Here is a 15,955-nt window from a genome sequence, read left to right as displayed (position 1 = left end):
TCTTCCCCTTAAACCCCCCACCCCCTGCGCTCCACAATAAAGATCAATCCCCTTCACTTTGATTCTACCTGAACATTCACTAGAATGTAGACTAGATGGGAAGTGGGAGTTAGCTCCAGAATAAAGCACAGATCCCAGGAGTTTGTGACCCAGGTGTGAAACCTCACTCACCATCTTCCCAATCATCATGACATAGGGTCCCAGGTACTTGTTGACACCGAAAATGTCGAGGACACGGATGTACCAGATGATAATGTCTACACAGTAAATGACCCGACCATAGCTCATATAGGGCTGACGCTGGAGTCGCAGCAACACACCACAACTGAAAATGGCGATTGCCACCATGTCAGTGATGTTCCAGTATTCCTGCATCCACACCTTCACCTTCTGCCTCAGTTTACTTGGCTCCGACATGAGGATCTAAATTAAAAATTAATATTAAATTAATAAGGATGGAATTTGTTATAACTCGATAGTCACAAATGTGCCGACTTCCTGCACACATATGCAGTGTTTGCTGTAATAGATCCATGTAGAGAGAGTGTGTCGATTCCAAAAGTACATACTCAGGTGGGACAGGTTTGTCCTTGCCCATTTTAATCAGTGACCTTGAGCATACAGCATATCAGTGGAATATTAATGTCCAGAATGAAGGTTTGGTAGAGAGCAGAGTGAGTAAAGCCTTCAATCAATCAACAGTCAGTGACCTTCTTCACGGCCCGTGAACTCTCCCCATGGCCCATGACCTTTCCCTTGCTTTGCACATTAAGGTTTGATACACAGATAGGAACAGAGGTGGACATCCTTGGTTAAAGATCAGGGGTCAGGTTTGAAAGTGATAGAGCTCAGTGGCTTCCTTACCTCTCTGATTTTCTCAATGGCCAGCATTAAGATATACGAGATGAGAATCCATTCTGCAATTGAGGGCAAGCCCTCCATCTTCACCAGGATTACATAGTTGTAGAGTACCAAGTACGCAAGATATGCCATCTGTGAAAGGATGGACACAAATGCCTTCTGAAGGATTATCACACAGTCTCCAATAGTTATTAATACATAAAAGGGATCTGTAATTTCACAGAGTGTGTAAGGATCAATAATCATACAGGACTATGGTGAAAGAACAGGGGGAGTGAGACTAATTGGATAACTCTTTCAAGGAGCCAGCACAGGCACGATCGACTGAATGGCCTCCTTCTGTCCTGAAAATTTTATGTAAGGATCTGTATTTGTACATATTGTCTAAAACAGAATTTCAAAATATCATAGTTCAAAATATAAAATGATTTGGAGAAGAAGGGTTCATTAAGGTTAAATAAGCCTGCCTCTTTCTGATAGATTAACATATCTACCTTCCCATATCCTCAATCCCTTTCACCATGTCCTCAATATCATAGCATCTTACACCACAGGAGGCCATTCAGCCCAGCACATCAGTGCCAGCTCTTTATGAGAGTTACCAATTAGTCCCATTCCTCTTTTCTTTCCTCATGGCCAATGCACCTTTATCCTATTCAAGTAGTTATCCAGTTTCATTTTGAAACATATCCTCCATATCTCGATTCCCTCTTTCTCCACAATGATAATGAGTATTTTATTCCCTTTCCACTCGGTGTAATTACCAACTTCACACTGCCTTAATACTCCCACATATCAACAGCTACAGTTTACTGGTGGAACTTACAGTGTGGAACCAGAACTTAACAATGGGTGCATTATAGAACTCGTAAATCTTTCTTCCAATCGGGATACTCCTGTGATTTTCCATCCCATCTTCTTCATCCCCTTTTCTGGAAACAGCCTCAGTGTTTGCATCCTGAAATAAGGGAAACAGCATTTTACAGGGAGCAGTCCTGCCCTACCTTCCCCAGCCCCCCACGCGGCCTTCTGCCCAACCTTACACCTCACCTGACCTTCTCCCTACTTACATTGTCTTCCTCCTTCTCTTTTCCCTGCTCATTGTCCCCAGTTGCTTCGTACGACAAATCGTCACTGCCTTTAAACTCCAGGAATAGAATGGCAGGCGGGAATATGATACCCAGAATAATCTAACAGGAGATCAAAATAATATGTTAGAAAATTAGATACAGGATGAAAGTGTAATCACAGGACAGATCTGCTCTATCCTGTATACATGTCTATGTTTAAGATGGATCTTTCTAGATCTGAATTAAAAAACTATGGGGTGGTGTGCATGCGTGTGTGGGGAGGGTTGTATGCGTGTGTGTGTGTGTGTGTGTGTGTGTGCGGGGAGGGTTGCGCACGCGCATGTGTGCTTGTATGGGGAGGGTTGCGTGTGTGCGTGTGTGTGTGTGTGTGTGTGTGTGCGGAGGGTTGAGCACGCGCGTGTGTGGGGAGGGTTGAGCGCGCGCATGTGTGTGGAGGATTGCGTGTGCGTGTGTGTGGAGGGTTGCGTCTGTGTGTGTGTGTGTGTGCGCGCGTGCGTGGGGAGCATTGCGCGCGCGCATGTGTGTGTGTGGGGTGGGTTGCGCGTGTGTGTGTGTGGGGTGGGTTGCGTGCGTGTGTGCGTGGGTAGGGTTGCGCGTGTGTGTGTGCGTGGGTAGGGTTGCGCGCGCGCGTGCGTGTGTGCATGGGGAGAGTTGCGCGTGCATGTGTGCGTGGGTAGGGTTGCATGTGTGTGTGTGTGTGTGTGTGTGACGGGAGGGTTGCGTGCGCGTGTGTGTGTGTGGAGGGTTGCGCGCACGTGTGTGTGTGTGTGTGTGTGTGTGTGTGTGTGTGCGTGTGGAGGGTTGCGTGTGTGTGTGTGTGTGTGTGTGTGTGTGTGTGTGTGTGTGTGTGTGTGCAGGGTTGCGCGCCGTGTGTGTATGGAGGGCTGCGCGCGCGCGTGTGTGTGTGGAGGGTTGCGTACACGTGTGTGTGTGTGTGTGTGTGTGTGTGTGTGTGTGTGCAGGGTTGCGCGCCGTGTGTGTATGGAGGGTTGCGCGCACATGTGTGTGTGTGTGTGTGCGCGCATGTGGAGGGTTGTGTGTGTGTGTGTGTCGGGAGGGTTGTGTGTGTGTGTGTGTCGGGAGGGTTGTGTGTGTGTGTGTGTGTGTGTGTGTGTGTGTGTGTGTGTGTGTTGGGAGGGTTGTGCGTGTGTAAAAGTGCTAAAAATCTATGAAAATTCTTTCCATGTAGCGCCCTCCACGTCCCAAAGCACTTTACAGCCAATGAAGTACTTTTGAAGAGTAGTCACTGATGTAATGGAGGAAACACGACAACCAATTGTGGACAGCAAGATCCCACAAACATCAACAATAACTTGCACTTTTATAAAGCCTTTAAGAAAAATGTTAAAGTTCCTTCATTGTGGCACAATCAAAAAGATAAATGACGAGATAACATCATTGGATTTTAAAAAGATGAATTGTTTTGCATTTATAGTTTGTGATTTAAGCAGTAGGGGACAGTTAGCTAGATGGTTAGAGAGAGTGTGGTACAGAATAACGGTAACAGCACGGGTTCAATCCGCATACCGGCTGAGGTAGTTCTTGGGTCCTGCCTCCTCACCTTGCCCCATAGTGATATCATGGTGTAAACCTTGATTAGTAACCGTCAGACAATGAGGACACAACACCAAGAGAGAGAGATTTAAGCAGTAACCAGAGACCCGCACCTTAAGACCGGGATTTTTACGCATGTGAAGCCGGCCCATCCACATGTCAGTCAGCAGCATCTGGCTGCAGGTGTGTGCGATGAAGTCTCGGTGTTTAGCCGTTACCGCCAGTTTCAGGCAGGTCGAGTCACTCCAGTTCTTCAGCTCATACGTAAGGAGTTTCATGGCCACCTGCTCATCATGTTTGTATGATTGGTCCAGCAAGTCAACAGCAAGCTGGCCAAAGTCCCTTCAAACAGAGAAAGAGAGAGACATACATCTGGGAGAGATGAAAAGGGAAGAGAAACTAACAGAGACATAACCGGGCTGGTCACAGGTTCTCATCCAATTTTAGCTTTAAATTTTACTGTCTGCTTAACTAAAATCCATTTAAAAACACAGACCCATCATTATTGGCTCTAAGAAAACACCAGGCAATCAGTCCTGTATCGAGATTCCTGGAACTGATACAAGGAATGATTAATCTTTGGGCACAAAGAGAACTGCACAGTACCCTTGAGAGATGAGAGGAGCTTGGGGTTTGGATCCTCTGTCAGAGCTGTCTGTTTCCTGAACCATCATGTGCTGCAGGTTTGTCAACTTCCCATGTAAGCTGAACCACCGCAGACCAATCTCATCACACCAATATTGCCCTGTAGGTTCACAAGTGTGCGAGTGGCTTGAGACCAATGTCGCCATGCAAAGAATTGGCCCAAGACGGTACTCACCACACTCGTGTGCTGCTAACAGCAGCTTTCTGCTGGGGAGAAAAGGAGCAAGCATTTGAAAACACAAAAGTGGAAGTGACAATGAAGAGAAGGGTGACTGACTTTGAGTTGTTGTCCAGATCCTGCGAGATATCATCCACGAGTTCACTGCCAGAACACTCATTTGACATGGCCTTGTAAAGCTTGCAGGCGACAAGGGCCTTGGCCAGAGCTTCCTCGCCATGCTGCCAGAAGAACAACGCCATTCTCTGCCGCTTCATCAGCACTGCCCAAACCAGCAGCTCATGGTATGGGTAGGTGAATCGGCCAATGGCAGGGTCATTCTCATCAATGTCAATCTCTTCTTCCTTCTTCTTCTTCTTTTTCTTCCTCTTGGATTTCGAGGGTGGTTCATCGTCCTAGGACAGGCCACAAGAAGCAGAGTGAGCAGCACGCGCAAAACATCCCTGCACACTGAAACATTTACCATGACTTCAAATAGCACCAGACTGCAGCCAGGGAAGAAATCAGGGGGTAGCAGGCACAAGGATTGCCAGACACACAGCTCATCTCACAGGATCTGTGCATTTGTTTTAATTGAAAATTAATTTGCACAGAGAGTATTTTCATCTTGTCTTTGGAAGCAAATAAAGGTGCGCATGGGGAAAAGTGCAGATGCAAAGTGATTGAGGGGTTATAGTATGTTTTAAATGACCAGGAGTAAATCCAGGAAATTTCAGCACTGGTTTTAGTCACACTAACACAATGAGTAAGGTGTGGAGTTCCACTAGCTGAGGATCACAGTATGGAGAGGCAGTGGTGTAGTGGTATTGTCATAGAGTTATACAGCACAGAAACAGGCCCTTCAGCCCATCGTGTCTGTGCCAGCCATCAAGCACCTAACTATTCTAATCCCATTTTCCAGCACTTGGCCCATAGCCTTGCATGCTATGGCGTTTCAAGTGCTCATCTAAATACTTCTTAAATGTTGTGAGGGTTCCTGCCTCTACCACCTCTTCAGGCAGTGCGTTCCAGATTCCAACCACTCTCTGGGTGAAAAAACTTTTCCTCAAATCCCCTCTAAACCTCCTACCCCTGACCTTAGTTCTGTGGCCACTGGTTATTGACCCCTCCGCTAAGGGAAAAAGTTTTTTTCCTATCTAATCTATCTATGCCCCTCATAATTTTGTATACCTCAATCATATCTCCCCTCAGCCTTCTCTGTTCGAAGGAAAACAACCCCAGTTTATCCAATCTCTCTTCATAGCTGAAATGCTCCAGCCCAGGCAACATCCTGGTGAATCTCCTCTGCACCCTCTCCAGTGCAATCATATCCTTCCTATAGTGTGGTGCCCAGAACGGTACACAGTACTCCAGCTGTGGCCTAACTAGCGTTTTGTTGTCACTGGCCTAGTAACCCAGAGACCCAGGGTATTGCTCTGGAGACATGGGTTTGAATCCCACCACAGCAGAAGGTGGAATTTGTGTTCAATTTTTAAATCTGGAACTAAAAGCTAGTCTAATGACGGCCATGAAACTATTGTCGATTGTTGTAAAAACCCATCTGGTTCACTAATGTCCTTTAGGGAAGGAAATCTGCTGTCCTTACCTGGTCTGGCCTACATGTGACTCCAGACCCACAACAATGTGGTTAACTCTTACATGCCCTCTGAAATGGCCTAGCAAGCCACTCAGTTGTATCTAACCGCTACAAAGTCAATAAAAAGGAATGAAACCGGACCGACCACCCAGCATCAACCTAGGCACCAGAAACGACAACAGCAAACCCAGCCCTGTCGACCCTGCAAAGTTTTCCTTACTAACATCTGGGGGCTTGTGCCAAAGTCGGGAGAGTTGTCCCACAGACTAGTCAAGCAACAGCCTGACATAGTCATACTCACAGAATCATACCTTACAGACAATGTCCCAGACATTGCCATCACCATCCCCGGGTATGTCCTGTCCCACCGGCAGGACAGACCCACCAGAGGTGGTGGTACAGTGGTATACAGTAGTGGAGGGAGTTGCCCTGGGAGTCCTCAACATCGACTCTGGACCCCATGAAGTCTCATGGCATCAGGTCAAACATGGGCAAGGTAATCTCCTACTGATTACCACCTACCGCCCTCCCTCAGCTGATGACTCAGTACTCCTCCATGTTGAACAGCACTTGGAGGAAGCACTGAGCGTGGCAAGGTCACAGAACATACTCTGGTTGGGGGGACTTCAATGTCCATCACCAAGAGTGGCTCGGTAGAACCACTACTGACCGAGCTGGCCGAGTCCTAAAGGACATAGCTGCTAGACTGGGTATGCGGCAGGTGGTGAGGGAACCTACAAGAGGGAAAAACATACTTGACCTCGTCCTCACCAATCTGCCTGCCGCAGATGCTTCTGTCCATGACAGTATTGGTAGGAGTGACCACCGCACCGTCCTTGTGGAGACGAAGTCCCGCCTTCACATTGAGGATACCGTCCATCATGATGTGTGGCATCCATGAGGTGCTGTGGACCATCAGCAGCAGCAGAATTGTATTCAACCACAACCTGTAACCTCATGGCCCGGCATATCCCCCACTCTACCATTACCATCAAGCCAGGGGACTTCAATGAAGAGTGCAGGAGGGCATGCCAGGAGCAGCACCAGGCCTATCTCAAAATGAGGTGTCACCCTAGTGAAGCTACAACAGAGGACTATCTGCATGCCAAACTGTGTAAGCAGCATGCGATAGACAGAGCTAAGCAATCCCATAACCAACGGATCAGATCTAAGCTCTGCAGTCCTGCCACATCCAGCCGTGAATGGTGGTGGACAATTAAACAACTAACTGGAGGAGGTGGCTCCACAAATATCCCGATTCTTAATTATGGGGGAGCCCAGCACATCAGTGCGAAAGATAAGGCTGAAGCATTTGCAACAATCTTCAGCCAGAAGTGCCGAGTTGATGATCCATCTCGGCCTCCTCCTGAAGTCCCCAGCATCATAAATGCCAGACTTCAGCCAATTCGATTCACTCCGCGTGATATCAAGAAATGACTGAAGGCACTGGATACTGCAAAGGCTATAGGCCCTGACAATATTCCGGCAATAGCACTGAAGACCTGTGCTCCAGAACTTGCCGCGTCCCTAGCCAAGCTGTTCCAGTACAGCTACAACACTTGCATCTACCCTGCAATGTGGAAAATTGCCCAGGTATGTCCTGTCTACAAAAATCAGGACAAGTCCAACCCGGCCAATTACCGCCCCATCAGCCTACTCTCAATCATCAGTAAAGTGATGGAAGGTGTCATCAACAATGCCATTAAGTGGCACTTGCTTAGCAATAACCTTCTCTTGACACTCAGTTTGGGTTCCGCCAGGGCCACTCAGCTCCTGACCTCATTACAACCTTGATTCAAACATGGACAAAAGAGCTGAACTCAAGAGGTGAGGTGCGAGTGACTGCCCTTGACATCAAGGCAGCATTTGGCTGAGTATGGCATCAAGGGGCCCCAGCAAAACTGAGGTCAATGGGAATCAGGGGGAAAACTCTCCGCTGGTTGGAGTCATACCTAGCGCAAAGGAAGATGGTTGTGGTTGTTGGAGGTCAATCATCTCAGTTCCAGGACATCACTGCAGGAGTTCCTCAGGGTAGTGTCCTAGGCCCAACCATCTTCAGCTGCTTCATCAATGACCTTCCTTCAATCATAAGGTCAGAAGTGGGGATGTTTGCTGATGATTGCACAATGTTCAGCACCATTTGCGACTCCTCAGATACTGAAGTAGTCCGTGCTGAAATGCAGCAAGACCTGGACAATATCCAGGCTTGGGTTGAAAAGTGGCAAGTAACATTCGCACCACACAAGTGCCAGGCAATGACCATCTCCCCTTGACATTCAATGGCATTACCATTGCTGAATACCCCACTATCAACATCCTAGGGGCTACCATTGACCAGAAACTGAACTGGAGTAGCCATATAAATACCGTGGCTACAAGAGAAGGTCAGAGGCTAGGAATCCTGCGGCGAGTAACTCACCTCCTGACTCCCCAAAGCCTGTCCACCATCTACAAGGCACAAGTCAGGAGTGTGATGGAATACTCTCCACTTGCCTGGATGGGTGCAGCTCCAACAACACTCAAGAAGCTCGACACCATCCAGGACAAAGCAGCCCGCTTGATTGGCACCCCATTCACAAACTTTCACTCCCTCCACCACCGACGCACAGTGGCAGCAGTGTGTACCATCTACAAGATGCACTGCACCAAGGCTCCTTAGACAGCACCTTCCAAACACGCGGCCTCTACCCACTAGAAGGACAAGGGCAGCAAATGCATGGGAACATCACCACCTGCAAGTTCCCCTCCAAGCCACACAACATCCTGACTTGGAACTATATCGCCGTTCCTTCACTGTCGCTGGGTCAAAATCCTGGAACTCCCTTCCTAACAGCACCTTGGGTGTACCTACCCCAAATGGGCTGCAGTGGTTCAAGAAGGCAGCTCACCACCACCTTCTCAAAAGCAATTAGGGATGGGCAATAAATGCTGGCCTAGCCAGCGACGTCCACATCCCATGAATGAATAAAAAAAAGCGCTATCGGACAAGGTGCAGGTGTAGGTCCAATCCCATGTGGACCATTGGACACACCATCACCGGAAGGAGATTATTACTCCCGAGAGTGGGGTGGGGTGGGGGCAGTAGATGTGGGGTGGGGGCAGTAGATGCAGGGGCGATACAGATGCTGAAGGAAGGGTAAAGAAACTCTGGCTGGTATTGACTGTCCCAAAACACATGGACAAAAAAAATACCAGGAATACAAAGTAAGAAGATTTAATTTCAGGAGATTTGTTGTTCCTTCAGTGGCTACATAGGTGGGGGGGAGGGGGGGGGTGTGGGGGTGCACAGTATAAACACAAACTGATTGAAGTGCAGATTTAAAGCTGTGGCTTTAATTTTACCATCACACTTGTAGCTACCCTGTAACAAATGTGATTACTATTATACACATAATTACCATGTTACATGTTTAAGTACATTGTTACGTGTAGTTACCATGTTACATGTTTAAGTACATTGTTACGTGTAGTTACCATGTTACTCTTGTCATTACGCTGTTCATCTTCCATTTCAGAGGAATCAAGAGGATTCCATTTTGTCTTGGGAAACCTTGTGAAAATATTACCTTCGATTAAGGGTTAGGCTTGAGTAGACAAGACAAATGATGCAAAGACTTGCTCTCAGTGTGAGGGGGTCAGGCTGCATGAACAAACACTGAAGGCAAGCCCCAGGTGTTGGTGGAATAGGCTGGAGTGAGACACTGTCCTGGGGGAAGAGAAGGTATGACAGGGAGAAATGGAACACTCCAAGGATCATAAGGAATCAAATACCAAATGGAATGAAAAACATTGCGACAAGAATACTTTAACCATTGCTCACCTCCATTCCCAGAAGTTTAAGAGCTTTTGGCTGCAGGAAGACAGAATGAAACAGATTAACAGATGGAGAGTAGAGGCGTGTGCCTTTAGCAGTCTTAGAGCAACAGCTGGTGAACAAGAGGAACAATTTACATCTCTACTCAGTCCCTTTTCCCTGCCATCAGAAACAGCCCAAAGTGCCCACAGACAATTACGTTTTAGACCATGCAATGACTGTGTGGTTAAGACATTTCATACTCAGTGAAATCACCAATAAATGAGTCTCAGGAATGGGTGTATTGTCACTGAATACTGATCAAAAATAGGGCACTGAGGCCTATAGAGGGGTAGGAGAGTGTAGGGATTGTTACTGGATTAATATTAATGGGAGATGGTGGCATAATGGTAATGACACTGAACTAGCAACCAGAGGCCCAGGCTAATGCTCCGGAGACACGGCTTCAAATCCCACCGTGGCAGCTGGTGAAATTTAAATTCAATTAATTAATAAAAATCTGGAATTGAAAGCTAGTCTCAGTAATGGTGCCATGAAACTATCATCGATCGTCATAAAAAACACATCTGGTTCACTAACGTCCTTTTGGGAAGGAAATCTGCTGTCCTTACCTGGTCTGGCCTACATGTGACTCCAGATCCACAACAACGTGGTTGACTCTTAACTGCCCTCTGAAATGGCCTAGCAAGCCACTCAGTTGTCAAGGGCAATTAGGGATCAGCAACAAATGCTGGTCTTGCCAGCAATGCCCAGATCCCATGAAAGAATAGTAAAAAATACAGAGACAGTGAGTTCAATTCCCACTGCGGCAGTTTTAGAATTTGAACTCAGTATGAAAAATCTGTAAATAAAAAGCTAGTATCAGTAAAAGTGATAATGGAACTGTTGAGTTTTCATAAAAATTCAACTGGTTCATTAATGTACTTTCAGGAAGGAAACTCACATCCTTATCTGATCTACATCCACACGTCACTCCAGACCCACACCTACGTGGTTGACTCCTAACTGTCCTGTGAAGTGACCTGCCACACAGTTGAATCAGACTTTCAGAAGGTGGTTCACCACCACCTTCTCAAGGACAATTAGGGATGGGCAATAAATGTTGACCTTGCCAGTGACACCCACATCCTGAGAATGAATGAAAGTTCTCCTACCATCCAATGAGATTGGCTAACTGAACACAGCTTGAGAACAGGTACCAGTTACCACCTCATTATCCACAAGAGTCAGAATCTGGCTGAACGCTGGACCCAGTGTGGACTGTTTATACAGGGTGGGCTGCAGTAGGTCCATGTTGGGGGTGGGGGATAGGTGAAGAGAACAGGTCACCAGGGTCACATTCCCCCAGATCACTTGCTCCTGTCCTGGCCACAGAGTGACCTGTGATCTAAAGTGAAGCACAATTGCTTTGAACAGGTTTCATTCCAATTCCGTTTTTAGTGATTGATTTTACTTGAAGTTCAGGATGATATTTACCCGCTTCGGCCCAAATAAATTATTGTAGAGCGTGCGGAATGTTTTTCGTGTGTAAGCACAGCGATAAGCTCCACCCATCAGGTACTCTATAACCAGCCCAATGTCGATCAAACTGATATGGTAATCAGGGGGCAGGTTCCCCTGTAACAGAAAGAGCAGAAATACATGAAACCCCCAAAAACACAACCCCAAACAGGGAAGCTTTCTGTTCCAGACCCACTGTGAGTCTGGGTTCATTATTAGCTCCCTGCACAGGAGCTAGGATCACCACAGACATATGAACATACATATGAATTAGGAGCAGGAGTAGGCCACTCGGCCCCTCGAGCCTGCTCCACCATTTAATACGATCATGGCTGATCTGATTGCAACCTCCAACTCCACATTCCCGCTGATTCCCAATACCTTTCACCCCTTGCCTATCAAGAATCTATCTACCTCAGCCTTAAAAATATTTAAAGACTCTGCTTCCACTGCCTCTTGAGGAAGAGAGTTCCAAAGACTCACGACCCTCAGAGAAAAGAAATTCTCCTCATCTCTGTCTTAAATTGGTGACCCCTTATTTTTAAACAGTGACCCCTAGTTCTAGATTCTCCCACAAGGGGAAACATCCTTTCCACATCCACCCTGTCAAGACCCCTCAGGATCTTATATGTTTCAATCAAGTCACCTCTTACTCTTCTAAACTCCAGCAGATGCAAGCCTAGTCTGTCCAATCTTTCCTCGTAAGACAACCCGCCCATTCTAGGTATCAGTCTAGTAAACCTTCTCTGTTCTGCCTCCAACGCATTTACATCCTTCCTTAAATAAGGAGACCAGTACTGTACACAGTACTCCAGATGTGGTCTCACCAATGCTCTGTATAACTGAAGCATAACCTCATAACTTTTGTAATAAATAAAAGCAAAATACTGCAGATGCTGGAAATCTGAAATAAAAACAGAAAGTGCTGGAAATACTCAGCAGGTCTGGCAGCATCTGTGGAGAGAGAAAAACAGAGTTAACGTTTCAGGTCTGTGACCTTTCCTCAGAACTGGCAAAGGTTAGAAATTTAATAGGTTTTAAGCCTCTACATTGGGGACACCAAACGCAGATTGGGTGACTGTTTTTCTCAATCCGCAAGCATGACCCCGAGCTTCCGGTTGCTTGGCATTTCAATTAACCCCCCTGCACCCATGCCCACATTTCTGTCCTTAGCCTGCTGCAGTGTTCCAGTAAACATCAACGCAAGCTCGAGGCGCAGCACCTCATATTCCGATTAGGCACTCTACAGCCTTCTGGACTGACCATTCAGTTCAATAATTTCAGAGCATGACTGGCCCTTTTTTTTATTACTATTTTATTATCATTTTGTTATATCATTTTTTTTTACCATGTGTCTGCCTTAAACTTGGTTTTGCATCTTTGTGCTTTTGGACAGAGCTGTTCATTATTCTGTCATTAACACTCGCTCTGCACTCCCTACTTTTGTATTCAATTCCCCTTGCAATAAACGATAACATTCTATTAACTTTCCTAATTACGTGCTGTACCTGCATGCTAACCTTTTGTGATTCATGCACTAGGACACCCAGATCCCACTGCATCTCAGAGCTCTGCAATCTCTCACCATTTAGATAATATGCTTCTTTTTTATTCTTCCTGCCAAAATGGACAATTTCACATTTTCCCACATTATACTCCATTTGCCAGATCTTTGCCCACTCACTTAACCTATCTATATCCTTTTGTAGCCTCCTTGTGTCCTCTCCACAGCTTACTTTCCTACCTACCTTTGTGTCATCAGCAAATTTAGCAACCATACCTTCAGTCCCTTCATCCTGGTCATTTATATAAATTGTAAAATGTTGAGGCCCCAGCACTAATCCCAGGGCACACCACTCGTTGCATCTTGCCAACCAGAAAATGATCCATTTATGCCTAGTCTTTCCTGTTAGCTAGCCAATCTTCTACCCATGCCAAAATGTTACCCCTTACACCACGAGCTTTTACTTTCCACAATAATCTTTGATGTGGCACCTTATCAAATGCTTTCTGGAAATCTAAGTACAGTACATCCACCAGTTCCCCTTTATCCACAGCACATGTTACTTCTTCAAAGAACTCCAATAAATTGGTTAAACATGATTTCCCTTTCACAAAACTGTGTTGACTCTGCCGGATTACCTAAAATTTTTCTAAGTACCCTGCTATAATGTCTTTAATAATAACTTCTAACATTTTCTCTATGACAGTTGTTAAGCTAATTGGCCTGTAGTTTCTTGCTTTCTGTCATTCTCCCTTTCTGAATAAAGTCATAGAATCATAGAGTTGCAGCACAGAAACAGGCCCTTCGGCCCATGGCTTTTTCCCAGAGTGAGGGATTCAATTACTAGGGGTCACGAGTTCAAAGTGAGAGGGGAAAAGTCTAGGGGGGATATGCGTGGAAAGTTCTTTACGCAGAGGGTGGTGGGTGCCTGGAACGCGTTGCCAGCGGCGGTGGTAGACGCGGGCACGATAGCGTCTTTTAAGATGTATCTAGACAGATACATGAATGGGCAGGAAGCAAAGAGATACAGACCCTTAGAAAATAGGCGACATGTTTAGATAGAGGATCTGGATCGGCGCAGGCTTGGAGGGCCGAAGGGCCTGTTCATGTGCTGTATTTTCTTTGTTCTTTGTGTCCATGCCGACCATCAAGCATCTAACTATTCTAATCCCTTTTTCCAGCACTTGGTCCGTAGCCTTGTATGCTATGGCGTTTCAAGTGCTCATCTAAAAACTTTTTAAATGTTGTGAGGGTTCCTGCCTTTACCACTCTTCAGGCAGTGCGTTCTAGATTCCAACCACCCTCTGGGTAAAAACATTTTTCCCTCAAATCCCCTCTAAACCTCCTACCCCTTACCTTAAATCTATGCCCCCTGGTTATTGACCCCTCCGCTAAGGGAAAAAGTTTCTTCCTATCTAACCTATAAATGCCCCTCATAATTTTGTATACCTCAATCATGTCCCCCCTCAGCCTTCTCTGCTCGATGGAAAACAACCCTACCCTATCCAGTCGCTCTTCATAGCTGAAATGCTCCAGCCCAGGCAACATCCTGGTGAATCTCCTCTGTACTCTCTCCAGTGCAATCACATCCTTCCTATAGTGTGGTGCCCGGAACTGTACACAGTACTCCAGCTGTGGCCTAACTAGCATTTTATACAGCTCCATCATAACCTCCCTGCTCTTGTATTCTCTGCCTCGGCTAATAAAGACAAGTATCCCATATGCCTTCCTAACCACCTTATCCACCTGTGCTGCTGCCTTCAGTGATCGATGGACAAGTACACCAAGGTCCCTCTGACCTTCTGTACTTCCTAGGGTCCTACCACCCATTGTATATTCCCTTGCCTTGTTAGTCCTCACAAAAGGCATCACCTCACGCCTTCTCAGGATTAAATTCCATTTGCTACTGCAAATTATTTTAAGTTACATTTGCTATTTTCCAATCTATTGGAACCTTCCCCGAATCTGGGGAATTTTGGAAAATTAAAACCAGCGCATCAACTATCTCACTAGCCACTTCTCTTAACACCCGAGGATGAAGTCCATCAAGATCCGGGAAGTTGTCAGCCCGCAGCTCCAACAATGTATTCAGTATCACTTCCCTGGTGATTGTAATTTTCTTGAGTTCCTCCCTCCCTTTCATTTCCTGATTTATAGCTATTTCTGGGATGTTACTTGTATCCTCAGTAGTGAAGACTGACACAAAATACCTGTTCAGTTCATCTGCCAGCTCCTTATTTTCCCTTATTAATTCCCCAGACTCACTTTCTATCAGACCGATGCTCACTTGTTAACTCTTTTCTTTTTTAAATATCTATAGAAACTCCTACTGCCTGTCTTTATATTTCTCGCCAGCCTTCTCTCGTACTCTAATTTTTCCCTCCTTATTAATCTTTTAGTTATTCTTTGCTGCTTTTTATATTCTGTCCAATCTTCTGACCTGCCACCCATCTTTGCGCAATTATATACTTTTTCTTTAAGTTTGATACTATCTTTAACTTTTTTAGTTAACCATGGATGGTGGATCCTCCCCTTGGAATTTTTCTTTCTAGTTGGAATGTATCTTTCCTGTGTATTCTGAAATATCTCCTTAAATGTCTGCCACTGCATCTCTATTAACCTATCCCTTAACCTACTTTGCCAGTTCACTTTTGCTATCTCTGCTTTCATGCCCTCACAATTGCCCTTATTTAAGTTTAAAATACTAGTCATAGACCTACTCTTCTCTCCCTCAAACCGAATGTAAAATTCAACATATTATGATCGCTGCTGCCTAGGGGTGCCTTCACTATGAGGTCATTAATTAATCCTATCTTGTTGCACAATACCAGGGCTCGTATAGCCTGCTCTCTGGTTGGCTCCAGAATGTGCTCTTCTAAGAAACTATCCTGAAAACATTCTATGTACTCCTCATCTAGGCTACCTTTGCCCATCTGTTTTTTCCAGTCTATATGTAGATTAAGATCCTCCATGATTATTGCTGTACATTTCTGATAAGCACCCATTATTTCTTCCTTTATACCCCATTCTACCATGTGGTTACTGTTAGAGGGCCTGTACACCACTGCCACAAGTGACTTCTTGCCATTATCATTTCTCATCTCAACCCAAATTGCTTCTACGTCCTGGTTTCCTGAACTTAGGTCATCCCTCTATTGCGCTAATACCATCATTAATTAACAGAGCTACCCCTCCACCTTTTCCTACCTTCCTGTCCTTCCTGAATGTCATC

General features: G+C 45.8%; 1 protein-coding gene across 1 annotated transcript in view; it reads right to left on the bottom strand.

Annotated features, from left to right (window-relative positions):
- The window catches only part of LOC137350550 (transient receptor potential cation channel subfamily M member 1-like), a 76,178-nt gene that overhangs the window by 22,375 nt on the left and 37,848 nt on the right, over nucleotides 1-15,955 (bottom strand). Inside the window, exons 11-18 of the mRNA XM_068015209.1 lie at nucleotides 11,196-11,336; nucleotides 9,726-9,755; nucleotides 4,429-4,724; nucleotides 3,620-3,848; nucleotides 1,932-2,051; nucleotides 1,688-1,819; nucleotides 865-993; nucleotides 172-423 (exon numbers count right to left, since the gene is read on the bottom strand). Coding sequence (XP_067871310.1) covers nucleotides 172-423; nucleotides 865-993; nucleotides 1,688-1,819; nucleotides 1,932-2,051; nucleotides 3,620-3,848; nucleotides 4,429-4,724; nucleotides 9,726-9,755; nucleotides 11,196-11,336 — 1,329 coding nt within the window. The remainder of the gene's footprint in view (nucleotides 1-171; nucleotides 424-864; nucleotides 994-1,687; nucleotides 1,820-1,931; nucleotides 2,052-3,619; nucleotides 3,849-4,428; nucleotides 4,725-9,725; nucleotides 9,756-11,195; nucleotides 11,337-15,955) is intronic.

This window comes from Heterodontus francisci, chromosome 35 (genome assembly GCF_036365525.1).
Source record: "Heterodontus francisci isolate sHetFra1 chromosome 35, sHetFra1.hap1, whole genome shotgun sequence".
In the NCBI taxonomy this organism is placed as follows: domain Eukaryota; kingdom Metazoa; phylum Chordata; class Chondrichthyes; order Heterodontiformes; family Heterodontidae; genus Heterodontus; species Heterodontus francisci.
Note: the sequence above shows the minus strand (reverse complement) of the source record. Positions and strands in the feature narration are given on the sequence as shown.